Here is a 19,956-nt window from a genome sequence, read left to right on the forward strand (position 1 = left end):
GAATCTCAGGCCATAGTCCAGAATCTGCATTTTACTAAACTCTCTACATCATTTGCTCACTCTTGAAAGTTTGAGAAGCGCTTGTAATCAGCTCATTCGGTTCTCATTATAATACTGGGTATTTCAGGAAGGTGTGGCCAGCTCTGCTTTCTCACCCCCCTGCAAAGACTTGGTGACGTTTGTTCCTGGTCGCGTAGCTAGGCCATGGGGCAACACGCTGATAGGCCAGCATCCTGTTTCCTTTCTCTTGACAAGTGTCTTAGATTTTCATAGGGCATAGAGGGGATGAATTCAGGATTTTCACCCTTTATTTCCATTGTATAAATGATCCAGTCTCTGGAGGACTAGAAGCTTCACAATTTATTTGCTTTGGAAAAAGAAGGGGCTCTGATTCATAAATACATTTTTTAAAAGGATGAGCATATTTACTGCTAACAACCAGTTTCTATGGTTTTGGTTTCTCAGTAATAAGGATGATAGATCATAAAGGACAGGAGCAGGGTAGAAGTATTTAAAGAAGAGAGAAACATAGGATCGGGACTGAATAAACAAGAATATATTTAAGTACCATGATCCTATCATTTTGGGATCCAATTTTCCAACAGATGTAACTGAGATCTTATTATGTGTTCCTCAGAGGACACATCAGATATAGAGCATGTGACATCCACACTTTCTATTCAACCTTATCTCGGGCTTTAGACATGAGTATACCATGAGGAAATTGCTTGAGGACAAGATGGAAAGCTTCTGGGGCATCTAGCTGGGTGAAGGCCATGGAGAATCAGATTACTGAAGCAAGCAACACCTTTCATTTGATTAATGTCTCTGAGAACGACTTTGGGAAACAGCTGAAAAATGGATTTGTGACTACATTTTAGGAAGAAAACCCTGGAATCCAGGAGAGGAAAGAAGAATGTGCACATACCTCAGAGAAACTACTGCCCACAATGAAAAGTATGTTAGTTATTTATTGCTTCATAGCAAATTACTTCAAAGCTAAGTGATTTAAAAGTTTTTGTTTTTTTTTTTTACATTTATTTATTTTTGAGAGACGGAGCACAAGATGGGGAGGGGCAGAGAGAGAAGGAGACATAGAATCCAAAGCAGGCTCCAGGCTCCGAGCCCGACGCAGGGCTCGAACTCACAATCTGTGAGATCATGACCTGAAGTCGGATGCTTAACCAACTGAGCCACCCAGGCACCCCCAAAGCTCAGTGATTTAGATGGCAACAAACATTTATTGTCTCACACAACCTCTGTGTGTCAGGAATTCAGGAGCGATTGGGCTGGGTGGTTCTGGCTCAGGGTCTCTTATGAGATCACAGTTAAGATATTGGCAGGGGCTGCAGTCATTTAAAGACTTGAATGAGGCTGGAGGATCCATTTCTAAAAAGGCCCAGTCACACGACTGGGAAGTTGGTGCTGCCTCTTGGCAGGATGTTTCTGCTCCTTGCCATGTGGACTTCTCCAAAGGGCTCCTGAGTGTCCTCACAGCATGGTGACTGGCTTCCCTCAGAGAAAATGATTCATGGAAGCAAGATGCAAATCACAATGTCTTTTATGACCTAGCATCAGAAATACACATTGTTATTTCCTCAATATCCTATTAGTTCTACAAGTCCTCCCTCTTCGGTGCGGGAGGAGATGATACTATAGTGTAAATACTAGTAGATAGGGATCACTGGAGGCCATCTTTGAGGTTGGTTACCACAGAAGAGAAAATATAACTATTTAGGGACCAAGGGGGAAGTGTTCTGCCTGGATTCCTAACTTTCTCATGAATTATATGATCTTAGATGATTTGTAATGTCTTAGTCTCAATTTCTTAATTTCTAAAGATGCTACAGGCTCTTGAAATGACGGAAAATCAGGGACTTACAGAGTGAGGACCTCAGTTCAAATTGCAGTCCTTTCTCCCTTGCTGGAAGGTCTAAAGCAAGCCACTTACAGCTCTGAAGAATGGATTTCTGATCTCAAGTGAGGACAGTCCTGAGGGTTATAACAGATAATGGATGTGGACATATCCTGTAAATCTAAGGTCTGTGAACTTGTGAGGTATTGTTTTATTTCCTGATGGGCAAGCTGAAGTATAGGAAGCCAGATGGCAGGTTCATTACCATACAGAATAAAGTTACGCTACTCTGCAATGCATTATGAGCCTCCAAACAGCCTCTTCTACCTGCCAGCCTAGGGTGGAAGCTTTTGAACTATGTCAGGTGGTTATTATAATACAAACTAAAAGCCATATCATTTCATATGTGTATTTTACAATTTATAAATAGCTTTTACTGGCAGTATGTTATTTGGGCATTCGTTGTTGTTGTCGTTGTTGTTGTTGTTGCCAACGTAAAATAACTTGTTTATGAAAGTTCTTTTGAAACTAGTAATGTTTAGACATGTGAATGTATACTATTCCTGCTGGCTGTTACTTTTATGATTGATTATCATCCTCTCCCTTTAAATAGGCAAAGTCAGCCACTTAGGTCCCATCCTTATTTTCTATCACATGAGAAATGTGCATCTCAGAAAAATTAAGTGGATTATCTAAGGTCACAGAGGTACTTAGGATGAATCTGTGGAGATATGTCTTATGTCTGTGGTTATCTTTTATTTTTTATTTTTTCAACGTTTTTTATTTATTTTTGGGACAGAGAGAGACAGAGCATGAACGGGGGAGGGGCAGAGAGAGAGGGAGACACAGAATCGGAAACAGGCTCCAGGCTCCGAGCCATCGGCCCAGAGCCTGACGCGGGGCTCGAACTCACGGACCGCGAGATCGTGACCTGGCTGAAGTCGGACGCTTAACCGACTGCGCCACCCAGGCGCCCCATATTTTTAAGAATCCTGTTCGTAGGGGCGCCCGGGTGGCTCAGTCGGTTGAGCGTCCAACTTCAGCTCAGGTCACAATCTCGCGGTCAGTGAGTTCGAGCCCTGAGTCGGGCTCTGGGCTGACGGCTCAGAGCCTGGAGCCTGCTTCCGATTCTGTGTCTCCCTCTCTCTCTGCCCCTCCCCCGTTCATGCTCTGTCTCTCTCTCTCTGTCTCAAAAATAAATAAATGTTAAAAAAAAAATTAAAAAAAAAAAAAAAGAATCCTGTTTGTAGAATGCTTGTGTGGCTCAATCAGTTGAGTGTCAGACTCTTGATTTTGGCTCAGGTCATAATCTCAGGATTGTGGGATTGAGCCCTGTGTTGGGCTCCATACTGAGCACAGAGCCTGCTTAAGATTCTCTCTCTCCCTCTCTCTCTGCCCCTCCCCTACTTGTGCTCTCTCTCTCTGTCTCTCTTTAAATGTTTATTTATTTATCTTGAGAGGGAGAGAGAGAAAAATGGGAGAGAAAATGTGCAAGCAGATCAGGGGCAGAGAGAGAAGGAGAGAGAATCCCAAGCAGGGTCCTCATTGTTGGCATGGAGCCCGGCACAGGGGTCAGTCTCACAAACTGTGAGATCATGACCTGAGCTATAATCAAGATTTAGATGTTTAACTGACTGAGCCATCCAGGCTCACCACTCTCTCTCTTAAAAAAAAAAAAAAAAATCCTCTTCTCGACTACTGAGATGAAAAAGGCAATAAAAGGAATCATAACTATTATTATTAAATTTTATAAACACATAGTATGGTCTTTCTTCATGACAGGTGCTGGAGTCATAAAGAGGAAGAAACCGTGGTTTGCGGCTCACTTCCTGGTGGACATGGCAGATACAGTCAGGCTAGATGTACATGTGAGTCATTTCAAGGTAGTAGGATACATCTCTTTGCAGAAGTTCATTAAAAGTATGTGCCTTGGTGGAAACATTGGTGGACAAAATAGTCTTCTGCTCAAGGATATGAAGAGAAGGGGAGTGGTGCTTTGGGCTGGACTTTGAGGGCAGTAAGGGAGCTTCTAGGTCAGTGAAGGTGAAAGGCATTGTGGCAAAGTGGGGAGCTTGGCAGCAGCTTGTTTCAAAAGAGAGGGGGTACTGAGGCTAGATTTGAATGGCCCTGAAGGCATATCACAGCTATTTTGGATTTAGTTCTATACATGGTGGAGAACCACTGGCATATTAAAAGACCTTTTCCTCAGGGGCACCTTGGTGGCTCAGTCAGTTGAGTGTCCGACTCTTGATTTCCGCTCAGGTCATGATCTCACAGTTCGTGAGATCCAGCCCCATGTCAGGCTCTGTGCTGACAGCCTGGAACCTGCTTGGGATTCTCCCTCCTTCCCTCCCTCTCTCTCTGCCCTTCCCCTGCTTGTTCTCTCTCTCTCTCTCTCAATAAATAAATAAATAAATAAATAAATAAATAAATAAATAAAATTAAAAAAAAATCTTTTCTTGATTATAAAAGTATAGAGAAAGCTTTTGGACAGGGTGATGGCATGAAGAGAGTTATGAAAAATGTGTTATAAAAAGGGCAAGAATGAAAGCAGTAAGCTCATAGTTGATGAAGTGGGTCAGACTGGAATGAAAGAGAGTTTTGTCTTGACCTGTACTTAAGGATAAATGAATCTGTAGCCTTTGAGCAGTAGCTCAAAGGGGTCAAGAAGCCTTTTCCATAAAGGGCTAGATGGCAAATATTTTAGACTTTCCTGGCCATACGGTCTCTGTGGCAAATACTCGACTCTCCAATTGTGGGAAAGCAGCCATAGACAATATGTAAATGATTGCATTTGGCTGTGGTCCAATAAAACTTTATTTATGGATGATAAATTTGAATTTTATATAATTTTCACATAATTTCATAGAATTTTCACATGCCACGAAATATTACTCTTCTCTTGAATTTTTTCAACTATGTAAAAATGTGGAACCCATTCTTGGTTTCTGGGCCTTCCAAAAGCAGGCAATGGAATGCGTTTCACCCACAGGCCATAGTTTGCCCACTCATGGTAGCCTATTGCAATTCCATTGCCATATTTACCTGTGTGGTCTTGGAACATGCAGGCGTGCCAGTCATGGTAAATGCAAACTTCACAGGGCAACCTCCGTCTCCAGGTCACATTTGGAGTCGAAACACACCCATAGATAGACCTGAAGCACAAGAAAGCGGAGGACGCATGTCTGTTGGAGCCGTCTTCCCCACAGGCTGCTGAGAGTCTGTGGGCAGGTTGGGGGAATCCTTGAATTTCTAACTCAGACTTTCTTCGTGTGCCTCTGCACTGGTTGTCCCAGGCTGGGGTCTGGTGACTGCAGTCAGGCCAATGGATGGAATAGCTGGGCTCAGAAGACAGAAAAACATGCCTGCAAATTAGGTGGTGATGGGAGAGCTGGGTGAAAGGAAGACATGTCAATCTGGCACATTTAGTGCGGCCATGGAAGGTCCAGTCTTGCTTTGGAAAATGTCTATTCAAGTCCTTTGCCCTATTTTTTTTTTTAAGAGAGAAAGAGAGCATGTGAGTGGAGGAGAGGGGCAAAGGGAGAGAGAGAGAATCTAAGTAGGCTCCAAGCTCAGTGTGGAGCCTGAGACAGGGCTTGACCCCACAACTCTGGGATCATGACCTGAGCTGAAATCAAGAGTCGCACACTCAACCCACTGAACCACCCAGACACCCTCTTTGCCTCACTTTTAAATCAGCTTATTTGTTTTGATGCTATGGAGTTGTAGGATGTCCTTATGTATTTTGGATACTAATTCCTTCTCATGTTTGAAAATATTTTCTCCCTTCTGTAGTTTGCCTTTTCACTCTATAGATTGCTTTCTGCTGTGTAGAAGCTTTTTAGTTTTATGGAGTCCTGCTTGTCTAATTTGGGATTTATTTCTTGTGCATTTATTTCCTGTGTCAAATCTGAGAAACCATTGCCAAGTCCAAGGTCATGGAGCTTCTCCTCCATGTGTTCCTCTAGGAGTTTTATACTCTCGGGTCTTATGTTCAAATCCATGATCCAATATATTTTTGTCCATTAATGGTAATAAGTATTCATGGAAATATACATAGTACTTGCATTATCTCATTGATCATACTCATAATCATGTTTCCTGTGAGAAGAAGCAAAACCAAAAGGGATACAATATTCCATTTCGAATTGCTCAACCAATCAATGGTAGATGTTGGGACCCGCCCCCGGATCATTTGACTCCAAATGCTATTATCTTTCACCCACCCTACCTGATCCTTTATATGGTACCTTTTGAAAGGGGTTGAAGAGGGCATGAGGAGAGAAGGGAGGGCTAATGGAATACCCAACTCTGCCTTCTTCTCCTTTTTTAAATATTTATTTATTTATTTTGAGAGAGAGAAAGGGAAAGAGAGAGTGAGCCCAGAGGAGGGACAGAGAGAAAGGGAGAGAGAGAGAGAATCCCAAGCAGGCTTGGCATTGTCAGCATGGAGCCTGAGGTGGGGCTCAGTCCCATGACCCTGGGATCATGACCTGAGCTGAATCAAGAATCAGACGCTTACCTGGCTGAGCCACCTAGGTGCCCCGAGTCTGACTTCTGGACAAAACATAGCAGGGATGTATTTGTTCAGTTTCCTAAGGAGAGTGATCAGCTTTCTTGGTCTATTTTGTCCTCCCTGAGTACCCTGCTCCCCACCCTTGTCTCTCTTCCCCATCCCTCTTGCTACCCACCGCCAGCAGTTGCAAGCAATTATTACTATGTCCAGGCTAAGGGACATAAAAGCAAATGATATCTTAGCAGATCTGATTTTAAAACCCAACAACCTAAGTATTTGAACTTCAGTCACATGTGGCCAACGCAGATTCTGTTTTTCATCAATTATATTTTCGTCAAAGAGGGAAGGACAGAACTAAGGGGACAACACGTTTATCTCAGTGTGTGCTATTGGAACTCCCTGGTTGGGCTTTATCTAGCATGGTGAAATAATAAATGAGGAGCAATCATGAAAAATATCCAGTTTTACGCTTCTATCTAAATCAGGCATGTCCTTTCCAAGACTGTCAGCGAGCATTTCAATGAAGAATCCTCTTCTAGGCTTTGTGACAGGATGGATAGCTTTCTGAACAAATGGCCTGGGTTCCCCCCTATAAGATGGCTAGACTAAGAATGGTATCCTAGAAGCCAAAGCTGCTTGCTGTGTTTTCTCAGAACGTGCAGAATTGGGTGATTTCCTCCCTACCTCCCTCTTTCTGTCTTCAGCCACACCTGGTCCATACAGTCCGATTCCACACCTTTTATCCTCCTTATGAAACATAAAGCACGGGCCCCACTGCTTTCCCACGACAGTGCCTCGCAGGGTGTTGTCCTGTATGCTATCTCTTGCCACTCCTTATCCAGTTTCAGATGGGGGTCATCTATATTTATAAGTAGTCTAGATTTTCATGGCAATTCTGAAGACAGAAGGAGGATGGAGGTATATTATGTACCCTGGGGCCAATTTCTCAGATCCCTGTGGACATATTCTCTTTTTCCAGCCCTTCTCTCTTGTCACCTCCTCCCCCTACTTTCTCCGATGCTTCCCTCCGTGCCTCTAATCCTTGGTCCTTTCTTCCCACTTCTGAATCATCTTCCAGGTCTTTTAACCTCTCAACCCTGTGTGACAAGCCACATGGCTCCACCCTGCTTTTACTTCCAAGATCTTCCAGATACCGGGATCCATTCTCCGTAGAGAGCTGTGCGGGATTTTAATGACAAAAATTTGTTATGTTGTGTTTAGAAGACCCGATTTCTTATCTTTGTCTTCTCCATTTACAAACTGTGTGAGATTATGCAAAATACTTTATGTCTTGAAACAAGTTTCCTTTCTGTAGAATGAAACTAACATCTGTTCTGCTATCTGGAGGATCATCAAAATATAAAATCATCATAGCAAATATGTGTGGAGCACCGACCGTGTCCCAGGCACCATGCTGAATGTTTTAGGCGTGTGGTCCCACTTACCTTATGATGTTGGAACTATTATCACCCCCGTCTCACAGACTACTAAATTAAGTGTCTGAGCTGCTAAGTAACTTGTCCAAGGTTTTCTAGCAGGTAAGGAGCAGAGCCAAGACTGAAATTTGAGACAGGAACCTCAGTACTCCAAAGGGACCATTACAAGAATCTGTGGTGGTACCTGGCCCACATAAGGGCTCATACCCATTTGCTCACTGAATGGGAGAACTAGATTACATACTTTTCTTGTAGGAGAATGGGAGGTATGGTGTGATTTTCCAAAAAAATCAGGATAACTTGAAATTACTCACTTTACTAGCTTTATTGGTAAGTCACGTTGCTGCCATGTATATAATATGTCCCGTAGAAGCACGCCTGTCTAGTGTAGTGGCTGTGGAAAGAGACCAGGATTTAGGAACGGGACAAGCAACTTAAACTTTCTAAGCCTCCGTTTTCATCTGTATTTTTTATAATTCTAATTTATAAAAGCATCCATGTTATAGGTTGCTGTAAAGGTTCAATGAGATCATGCCTGCGGAATGTTTAACACGTAGCTTGGCATATACTAATCATTCAGCTCATGTTGTCTGTTAATGACAACCACAATCATGGTGAAGTAATAATGAATTGATAACATATCAGCATGAGAGTTCCGCTGAGTTTTGATTTTGCCCCGCTCCTCTGTTTGGTGGCTGTGCGATTTTTATGGTCCCTATTGAGTGGTTTGACATTGGCAGAGGTCGAAGGGGGGATTCTGATACACATACAGAACGGGAAGCCAGAGACTTGTAGTTAAATCATTTCTATTACTCACTTGTTTTGTAAGCTTGAGCAAGTTACTTTTTCTAAATTAATCTTACATGTAAAAGTAACAATGAAAACACCTGCCCTTCCTCCCCACCCCCTACCTACAGTGTGAGGTTTGGCTGATACAGTGATTGTGACGGTGCTTTATGAACTCTAAGTGCTGTGTAGGTGTTATTTTTTTTCCCCCTCCCTTCCATCTGAGAGCAGTGCTTTTCAGCTCCCCTTAAATGACCCAACACTTTGCCCTTGGTTAATAAACACATTTGTGCATGAGCATTTGGCTAATAATGGGAACTACCTTTGCAATACATGTTTTCCCTTCAACAGCAAAGTGGGCCATTGTGAGCTAAACTGTAGCTGTGACATTTACAATAATAAGTTTATAAGAGCAATCGCTACCTTGCCTATTTTGCTAGTATGGCATAATAGAGACGATTTAGGATGATTAGATCTGCAAACTGACAGTTTGAAGGAATGGTCAGAGAGGAGAGTGAAGAGAAATGAGTGCCTGAGATCCTGAATTTGCAATCAGATCGAGAAAGAATAACCTCTGAGAAGAGCTACCATTTATTTCAGGGTGTACCATATACCAGTCACTTTCTAGGAAACTTCTCTAAGCCTTCCGACAATGTTGTGATTTATGTATGCAATATTGTGATTTATAAGAAATATATTTTTGGTCATTCAAATGATCAAAATATAATATTCCTTATGTATTTGGTTCTTGTCCAGGGTTTCTGGCTTATAGCTCCTAAACCCCTTGAAATTTCTTGTGATAAGGGCAACAAAGTTACCTTTTTTATGTTAATGAGGTGACTTTTGGAAAGGATGGGGGTTGGGGCTGGTTGCCAGGAGAACCAAGCATGTGACTGGAGGGGTGGAACTTTCAGTTTACCCCCAGATGGGGCGGTGGGGGTGGGGAATGGGAAAGGGACTGGAGATTGAATCAGCCAATGACCAATGACTTAGTCGTGACTATGTAATGAAGCCCCCATAAAAACCCAAAGGACCAGATTGGGAGAGCTTCCAGGTTGGTGAACATGGAAGGAGGGGGGTTTGGAGAGAGTGGTGTCCTGGAGAGGGCATGGGAGCTCCGCCCTCTTTTCTCACACCTCACCCTGTGCATCTTTTCATGTGGCTGTTGATTCATATTCTTTATCATATCCTTTAATAAACTGCAAACCTAAGTAAATGGTGTTTCCCTGAGTTCTGTGAGCCACTCTAGCATATGAGTCGAACCTGGGGAAGAGATTGTTGGAACCTCCAATCCGCAGCTGGTAGGTCAGAAGTACAGGTAAAACCTGGGGCTTGCAACGGGAGTCTGAAGTGGGGTTGGGGGCAGTCTTGTAGGACTGAACCCTTGACCTGTGGGATCTGATGCTATCTCTGGGTAGATGGTGTTAGAATTCAGGTGAATCCTTGGATACCCTGCTGGTGTCCGAGAATTGCTTGGGGTTGTATGTGTGGGAACTCCCACCTCCCTTTCCACCATGTTGGATTGGGTAAGAAAACCTAAAAGACGGCATTACCATTCTTGTTTTATGGATGAGGAAACTGAGGCTCAGATGTTTAGGTCATCCATCTGCCTCCTTTGAATCTTAGTTCTCAGAATATGGACCACCACTTAACCGGTTTCACAAGCCAAAGTGCTCTGAGTTGGCATTGATGTACTCCTTTCTCTTACTTCCCTGATCCAATGTATCATGACAACCTAAATGATTTTAGTTCTTAAGTATCCCCTAGATTCTGTTCACTCTTTCTATTCATGTCATCACTAGCTCTTGTATGAATCACGGCACTGGACTTCTACCCGGGTACCGGTGTCCATGCTGTCCTCTGATGTGTTCACGCTTGGGACTGATCATGTCCTGCAGCCCCATACCACTCAGAAGGAGGGCAGACCTCTTAGCCGTGGTCACAGGTGCCTCTGCATTGTTCAGACCTCTCCATGGGCCCCTCTTCTCTGCTCCGTACTGTGCACACTCACTCTCCCAGGCTGGACGTGGTCCATCCCAGCACTGTGCCCTTGCCTGGGATGCTGGCTCTTCCTCATTTCGCCCTCTTATCCTTCTCATCTCTGCTCCAGCGTTCCCCCTAAGGCAAGCCTTCTTTGACCTTTGCAAGAAAGACACATCCTCCTGGTGGATGCCCTCACAGTTCCGGGGAACCTTCCTTCCCAACACTTATAACAGTTGCTATAACTTGGGTAACAGGTATGCTGGTATCTGTCTCTGCCTCCAAAGTGTAAAGCCAGGAAGGCAGGGCTGGTATCTGAGTTCCTAGAGCCTAGCATGCTAAGGGAGATATTGCTGAGTTTGTGGGGGACTTGGTCAAGGCATTGCAGCTAGGAAGTGACAGACTGGGGATTTAAACTCATTTCTTTCTGACTCTAAAGACTTTGCACTTAATACCATTCACTTTAGGGCAGTGTCATTCTAGCAGTAGGACTGATAAGTATACTTTATACTAAGATCAAACATATTTTGGTTCCATCAGATAAAGTTTGATAAAAATGGATTATTAAGAACAGATTTGATAAGCCGAGCTGCCTGCCCAAGGTTTGGGGATTTTGCATCAAAGAGAAATGTAATGAAAATGGATCAACCTGGGCTGATGGGAGGGGGTGGGGGCTGGAGGGTGAAGGAGAGTGGCTCATTCTATAGTGCCCTTGACCCTTGCCTTTTCTGCATTCTACGTGGAGCTCCCTACCCTGAGTGCAGTGAGATAATGATGAATGATCTCTGTTGGATTGTGTGTGTTGGCTTATGTATGAGTGAAGCAGTTTCTTTGAATCAGTGAAGTTGCGCAATTGAGGAATTGGTAGAAAATTCCAAGTATGCCATCATACTTTGTCTTAAGCACCGCCCCCCTGCCCCAGAAACCACATCATCTTGAACTTACTTTTATTTACTGGTACTGATGGCTACGGGATGGAGGAGAAGGAGAGAAGAGCCAACACTTAGCTCCTGGTTTCAGTTCTGCTACAAATGAGCAAATGGAATTTGATCAATCCCCTTTTAACCTCTCTGGGCCTCAGTTTCCTCATCTGAAAAATCAGAGTGAATAAGCAGGCCTGAGTTCCTTTCAAGTCGGACACTCCATTCTCTGTCTTCCTACTGTTGAAATACTTATGGAAACCATTGTTCTCTCACTCTCTCCTTCGGACATTATGACTTCTGTGTTGTCTTTTGGGGTCATCGCCCACCTAAATGACCCCTCACGGAAATGAAATCTTTAATCATTTCCACCGGGTAAGTGCAAAGGCTGAAGGGAAGCACTAGCTGTCAATAGCTCTGCGGATGGCAAATTAGTTCAGGGAGATAGGATCCGTGCAAACACGTGCTTAGACAGCCATAATTTGCCTTTCATTTTCCTTTGCAACTTAGAAGAAAGTGAATAATTTCCAATGAGCCTCTCATTTGAACATATTGAAAAAACATGTCATTAGCAAAAGGAGCATTTAGTTGCTTGATTACCATATTTCTCCAAGTATGAGGGACAGTCATTTTTTCAGTTGGGGGTAATTAGCTGAGCAGAAAGATGCAAAATCTCGGGGGCAGCAAAATCCTTGTATGTCTTCTATGGGTGTGGAGACAGCAAAGTGAAAAAAGGGAGAGCTTATGAGGCCATTAAACACCTAGGGATGTGGTCAGCCGTATCTCCTATGGATAGCCGGATAGAAGTCTCTAAAACTGTGGATGGAAATATGTTTATAGGGTCTCATTAACCCAAGAAAAGTGCAAAACAGAAAGGACTAAAAACAATGTAAATTTTTAAAATTCAGTGTTTGATTTGCTTATCTGCTTCTGATGCTTTCTTGTCATCACAGTTACATTTTCCTTCTTCCTGTCTATGGCCACCTGGCTTATGAGCTACAAGGGTGACCTGGGCAAGTTGCTTCAATTCTCTATATTTTGAGTTTATACACTTTGGGGAAATAATCCTGGATTTTCATATCTTGAGATAATATTGTTCAGATCTCCTAAGATCATTGGTTACATACGGGCTTTGGAAAACTCACCACCCACCATGGTTGAGGGCAACTGTTTCTTGGGGTTTGCCTGGTACCAACAGGGTGGACTGGAGAGCAGTGTCAGGAGGGGATGTTAGGATTTTCATAGATTCTTTTTTTTTCTCCAGAAAGAAAACATTGCACTTGTATTTGAAGACACCTCTCTGGACAGGCATATGGAAATCCTAAGGTTGTCAGAGCTTTGTGCTTATTCTAGAGTAGTGCTTCAAGATTTTAGGCAGTGCCATGGTTTTCCATTACAGATTTTAGGCAACAGGCTGGTCATGGTGTCCCTAACATGCAAGAATCTTGTCAATGACGGGGCATGGAAGACTGGGATCACATCTTCTTTCCCTTCAGGCTGGGCAGTCCCAGGAGGGCAATGTGAAAAATTTAATTGGAACATATATCGGTGGTAATAAGGAATCAATCTCTTAAAGGTTTCCTAGGAGAGTCCCTGACGATTTATAAAAGAAACAGCATTGATTAAATGACTCTGATGCATCCTTCTCCATGGAGACAACTCAGGTCAGTAGGCTACTTAGGACCTCGTGTTCCCCTTTGCCAATAACCCCCACTCATAGAATTTATTTAGGGAGTAGCTCGTGCTATTTAACTCAATATTTTGATTAGCAGGGCTAGCATTCATGGAATATCAATATAAATTGCACTATCATACCAGACTTCATTTAACAATTATCTGCTCTAATTCAATTTTTCTTTAAGAACAGAATTTTTTTTTTATAACTAAGTTTATCATTAGGACCGTGAACATTTTACAATGCTGGAAAAACCTATTTGAATTTCTTTTCACTTAAAACCTGTAGCCTTTTATATAAGCCAATGTTCATAAATATTGTACTTTCCCACTCTAGAAAAATTGGTGTTTAGAGCAAAGTATGAACAAAAAGCCATCTGTTACCCCAACTCCAAAGATTAAACAATACTGTTAATCTCTTAGTCTAATTCTGGTCCTTTTTACTGCACCTGTATTTCATATAGTTTCATCACATGTCACAAAAATTGTATATATATTACATAAAAAAATTTTTTTAATTTTCATTTATTTTTGAGAGAGAGAGACACAGTGCAAGCTGTGGAGGGCAGAGAGAGAGGGAGACACAGAATCGGAAGCTGGCTCCAGGCTCTGAGCTGACAGCAGAGAGCCTGATGCCATGAGATCATGGCATGAACCATGAGATCATGACCTAAGCCAAAGTCAGATGCTTAACTGACTGAGCCACCCAGGTGTCCCTATATTACATTAAAATAACACATTTGATTATTATAAATGAAATACATGTTTCATATGTACAAATAGAACACATAAAAAAACATAAAAAGGAAAACTAAGGTCACTTAGAATCTTCCCAGATAATCACCATTAAAATTTTGGTGTATTTTCTCAGAATATTCTTTTCTAGGCCTTTTCTCTTTTTTCTTCCTATTAAATTCTTCAAAAATACAGAAAAGACAGAGACTAAGATAACCGACACCCATGTATCCAACATCAAAGTATCAAAAATATGAATATTTTTCTACATATAGTTCAGATTCTTTTATTTATTTATTTTTTGTTATCCAGTGTCCCTCTTCTTCCCCCCCCCTTTTTTTGGCAAAATGGAACATTACAGATACAGCTGATGCTCCCTGTGCTCATTTTTATCTTTTCAAGATTTATCCATATTGAAATGTGAAACTCTAGTCTATTTAATTTCACTGCTGACTAATATTCTACCAAATGGACATATCTACACTATTGCCATATGCATTCCCATGTAGGTCTCTTGAAAAGCATCTCTTAACATGTGTGGCATTGTTAATATGTGGGGCAGGCTTGTGTCCAACTTTACCAGACATTGACAAATTGTTTAAAGTGGTCGTAATAATTTGTATTCCCATAAGCGACATTGGACAGCTCGTTTTGTTTTTGGCTTCACTTGGTATTGCTAAGCTTTAAAGTGTTTGCTAATCTTAAGAGCGTAAAATGGCTTCTTTCATTGTATGTTGCCTATACCTTATTATTGGTGATACATGTGACTTTTGTTTGTAAGTCACAGCTGGTATGGATTTGCTTTTCAGTTCAACTCATTTATTGAGTACTCATCAAGTTCAGGGTTTTCTGAGGTTGCTAAGCAGGGCTGCTGCCAAGCCTGGCCGCTCAGATCTACCTTCTCCAGCCCTCCACCACCATCAGTATTGCTGTCTTCTGGTTCTAGAGTTCTCCTTCTTCCCCTTCTCCTCCCTGGGAAGGTTCTGGCTATAGAAATCAGCTGCAGTAACAGGAAGGATTCTATTAAAGCAACTCTCATCATCTTACCTACTAATCATGCTGACCATAAAATATACTTAAATTAATTATACAAGTTATACATGAAACCAGAGCATATACATGCAATACCAGAGCATATGGAAAGTGCAAATCCTCTTACAATCTTGTCCCCCTTATCCAATAAATAACCACTTGTAGATAACCTGTGCTTTTTCCTTCCTATTTGTGTTTATGCACCAATACAATGAATGTTATTGAACATGTCTCTTGGGTTCATAAAATTTTTTTAACTTAATATGATCTGTCACCATCTATGCAGTATTCTATAGTATGGAAGCACCGTAACTAACCAAATTCTGCTAATTATGGGCTAAATTTAGGTGCTTCCAGTTTTCCATTTGTGAACAATGTTGGGGAAAACATTCCTGCAAATGTCTTTGGACACCTTTGGACATTTGCCTCAGGAGAAAATTTCTAGAAGTGCTATTTACATACCAATTTTTTGAGTTCCTGATAAATTGGTGACTTCTCAGTAGGTTTTGGACGTAGTACGTCGATTCTGTGAACTTTATGTTTTGTGTAAAATGGTGGAAGTCATAGTAACTGCCTGATAGGGTAGTTGTTTTTTTTTTTAAGTTTACTTATTTATTTTGAGAGAGAGAGATAGAGAGTGAGAATGTGCACATGCAACCAGGGGAGAGGCAGTGAGAGAGAGAAAGGGATAGAGAGAATCCCAAGCAGGCTGTGTACTGTCATCACAGAGCCCAACTTGGGGCTTGATGCCATGAACAGTGAAGTCATGACCTGAACCAAAATCAAGAATTGCCCACTTAACCAACTGAGCCACCCAGGGGCCCCAATGATAAGGTAGTTTTGAGGACTGAATGAGATAATGTATATAAAGTTTGTACACAGAGTTTGGACCATAGTAGAGGTTCAATCAATGTCTGTTTTTCATCTCTTTCTCAGCAAAAAGGAAGTATCAAAAACGGAAATGAAACACATTTCCACTCATATCAGATTTTGGTCTAGAGCTGGAATTGTTCTCCAATATCTCTAACAGATTCCTATGGAAAGAAAGATATATTGTCCATTCAGAATGTAAAAAGAAGGGTAATAGAGGGAAAAATTCTTCAGTCATCTTTGTGAAAAGCCATCATGTGGACTGTATTTCTCAAATGGTAAAGTGAGGCAGAAAGGCAGCTCTTGATAATTCTTGCTTTCTTGCCATCAGTTTCCCACTGCTTTTATTCTCTTGTCTGGGAATAATTGTAATGATTGTAACAATTATAAAAAATAACAAAAACAGTTATTCCAGAATTCCAGAATTTCTGGAATGCACTGGCTCTAGTAAGGAGGAAACAGAGATGGTTAATTTTTCCCTTTATCCTTCAAAGTTGCTCTGGGGTTCATTCTTATCCATCCTTTAGATAAAGAATTTGGCATCCTATGTATTTTTTTAAACAACTTTAGGGTTTAAGAAATCCTATCCCATTTAATTTCAAAATTTTAAAATCTCATCCAATTTAAAACCTATTCTTCCTTGCATATTTTAATGTTTAGAAAAATCAATGAGAAATGCTAAAATTCAATGGATAATTTTAAGTGGCATCATAAAAACTATGTAAATATTCCAAAAGAAGTCAGAAAAAAGGAACAGGGACAAAAAGCTGAGGGGACAAACAGAAAACCAACAAAATTGCAAAGCAAATAATGAAATGATGGACCTAAATCCAATCACATCATTCAGTCACCAGTAAGTCAATATTTAATAACATTAAATGTTAATAAGCTACACACTCCAATTAATATGTAAAGATTGCTACTTGGTTAAAAAAAACAACAACAAAGCTCAAAGACCCAATTATAGGGTGTCTATAAGAGATTCACTTCAAATATAAAACTATAGATAGATTTAAATAAATATATTTTAAGAATATACTATGCAAACAAAATGATAGAAGTAGCTGGAGTAGCTATATTAATATTGGACAATATGTGTTATAAGTCAAAAAGAAAAAGAAGGATCTTTCCTGATAATAAAAGAATCAATTCACCAGGAAGCACAAACATTAAAAAAATATATAAGTACCTAATAACAGAGCTTTAATCTACATGAAGCAAAATAAGTAGTAATAGATAATCCACAATTTTTATTGGTAATTTGAATACCCATCTCTCAAGCAATTGATAGATCAACTAGACAAAATTTAGCCAAGCTAATTTATAGAAGACTATACGCAACAACCACAGAAGACACATATTTTTCAAGTGTATATTGTATTCACCAGCATATGGTAAATCACAGTCTGGGTCATTAAAAAAAAATTCAATAGTTTAAATCAAATTGAAACCACACACAGTATGTTCCCTGACCACAATAAAATTAAAATAGAAATCAGCAATAAGATATGTAGGAAAGTTTCAACTATTTGGAGATTAGACATAATCCACGGAGCAAAGAGAAAAATCACAGGAGAAAATAGAAAACATTGTAATATGAATAGCAATAAAAATAAAACATATCAATATTTGTAGAATACAGCTGTAGGAGTGCTTAGAGGGAAAGTTATAGCTCTATATGCTAATATTAAGAAAAGGGAAGGATCTCAACTCAATGGCTTGAAGAATATAGGGGAAACAAAAAAAGGCAAAGAAACCCCAAAGGAAATAGTATAAAGGAAATTATAAAGATAAAAGTGCAGAGATTGGATAAATGAAAACAGAAAAGAGAGAAAACTAGCAAAACAAAAGCTGGCTCTTTGAGAAGATTGTAATTAATAAACCACTAGCTATTCTGATCATGAAAAAAAGAGGAGAAAACACTAGTTCTCAATATCAGAAGAGAAAGAGGGATTATCACTACAGATCCTATAGACATGAGGAGGATAAGAAAGTATCAAGAACAACTTTAGAAGTTGAGGCCCTGCCTTTCCACTCTGGCTGCTGCTCATAAACCGATTTCCAGCAACAAGTGCTTTGGAGGATTGCAGAAAGTTTTTGAACATGACAGTGTTGAACTGAACTGAAAAATGAAATTTGCTATCTACTTACCACCAAAGGCAGAAACTGGAAAATGCCTTGCACTGTGTTGGCTGTCTGGTTTCACTTGCACAGAACAAAATGTTATATCAAACTCTGGTTCTCATCAAGCTGCCTCAGAATATAGCCTTGTAATCACTCCAGATACCAGCCCTCATGGCTGCAATATTAAAGGAGGAGATGAGAACTGGGACTTTGGCACAGGTGCAGGGTTTTATGTGGATGCCATAAAGATCCTTGGAAAACTAACTACAGAATGTACTCTTATGTAACTGAAGAGCTTCTCCAACTCATAAATGCCCATTTTCCGGTGGACCTCCAAAGGATGCCTATTTTTGGCCACTCCATGGGAGGCCACAGAGCTTTGATTTGTGCTTTGAAGAATCCTGGAAAATACAAATCTGTATCAGCATTTGCTCCAATTTGTAACCCAGTGCTCTGTCCTTGGGGCAAAAAAAAAAAAAAAAAAACAAAAACAAAAACAAAAAAAACCAACCCTTTAGTGGATATTTGGGAACAGATCAAAGTAAATGGAAGGTTTATGATGCTACCCATCTTGTGAAATCCTATCTGGGTTCTCAGCTGGACATACTAATTGATCAAGGAAAAGATGACCAGTTCCTTTCAGGTGGACAGTTACTACTTGGCAACTTTATAGCTGCCAGTACAGAAAAGAATTTCCCCTGTTTTTAGATTACAAGAGGGTTATGTAGAGTAGATTACAGCTACTACTTCATTGCAACCTTCATTACTGATCACATCAGACATCATGCAAAATACCTGAATGCATGAAAAACTTCAGATAAGAGAATTTGTTCAGGATTATAAAATTGTAATAAACAGTACTGCAGGGAAAGAGGATTTCAAGACATTGGCTTTCAGAGTGCTAAAAATACATCATTCCATAGTTGAATCACTTTCTGAGTAAATATATAAAACCAGGAGAAAAAAAAAGAGACTATTATGAACAACTTTAAGGGGACAAATTCAACAGTGTGGATGAAATGAACACATTTTTTTTTTTTTGGAAAATACAGCTTATAACAAGTGACACAGGATCTAGCAGAAAAATTGGTAAAAGCTTCTGCTAATCTAAAGATACATTAAGTCAATGAATATGCAAGCCACAGACTGGGAGATTGATAAATGCATTTTCTGACCAAAGACAAGATTTGAAGGTATACCAAGATTTTTTTACAACCTGACCATAAAAAGATAAAAGAACAGCAACAACAAAAACGACCCTCCAGGAGAAGGAAAGATTTCAGGATACACTTCACAAGGATGATACACAGATGGGAAAAAGTACCCGGCATGATTACTCATCAAGGAAATACAAATTAAACCACAACAAGGTACCACTCCACACCCACCAAAATGGGTGTTTGGGAAGATTAAGCAGTAGTGTTGGTAAGAATGTGGAGTGACCAAAACTCTCCCATATTGCTGGTAGGAATACAAAGTACAATGACTTTGGAAAATTTCTGGAGTTTCCTTATAAAAGTAAACACACACTTACTCTATACATCCAGTAACTTCACTGGTAAGTATTTACTCAAGGTTAAGGAAAATGTACATTTAAAAAAACAAACTTGGTAGGGGTGCCTGGGCGGCTCAGTCAGTTGGGCGTCCGACTTCAGCCCAGGTCATGATCTCACGGCTCGTGGGTTCAAGCCCCACATTAGGCTCTGTACTGACAGCTCAGAGCCTGGAGTCTGCTTCAGATTCTGTCTCTCTCTCTCTCTCTCTCTCTCTCTCTCTCTCTCTCTCTCTGTTCATCTCCTGCTTATGCTCTGTCCCTTTCAAAAATAAATAAATGTTAAAAAAATTTTTAAAAACAAACCTGGTAGGAGAACATAATAGCTTTATTTATATAGCCAAAGACTGGACACAGTTCTGGTGTCTGTAATCATGAGAATGCATAAGCAAATATATTAATTCATTTGTGGAATAGTACCCAGCAATACAAGCAAAAGAACTCTTGACATGTACAGCAATAGGGTTGAATATCAA

At 40.6% G+C, this 19,956-nt stretch overlaps 1 protein-coding gene across 1 annotated transcript in view; it reads left to right on the forward strand.

Annotated features, from left to right (window-relative positions):
• Positions 1–18,735, forward strand: part of LOC122221436 (S-formylglutathione hydrolase-like) — a 50,487-nt gene extending 31,752 nt beyond the window's left edge. The window contains 3 exon segments of the mRNA XM_042940702.1: positions 17,817–18,168; positions 18,171–18,401; positions 18,440–18,735. Coding sequence (XP_042796636.1) covers positions 17,817–18,168; positions 18,171–18,401; positions 18,440–18,735 — 879 coding nt within the window.
• Positions 18,736–19,956: the final 1,221 nt, after the last annotated feature.

The sequence above is a fragment of the Panthera leo genome, chromosome B3, assembly GCF_018350215.1.
Source record: "Panthera leo isolate Ple1 chromosome B3, P.leo_Ple1_pat1.1, whole genome shotgun sequence".
NCBI lineage: Eukaryota > Metazoa > Chordata > Mammalia > Carnivora > Felidae > Panthera > Panthera leo.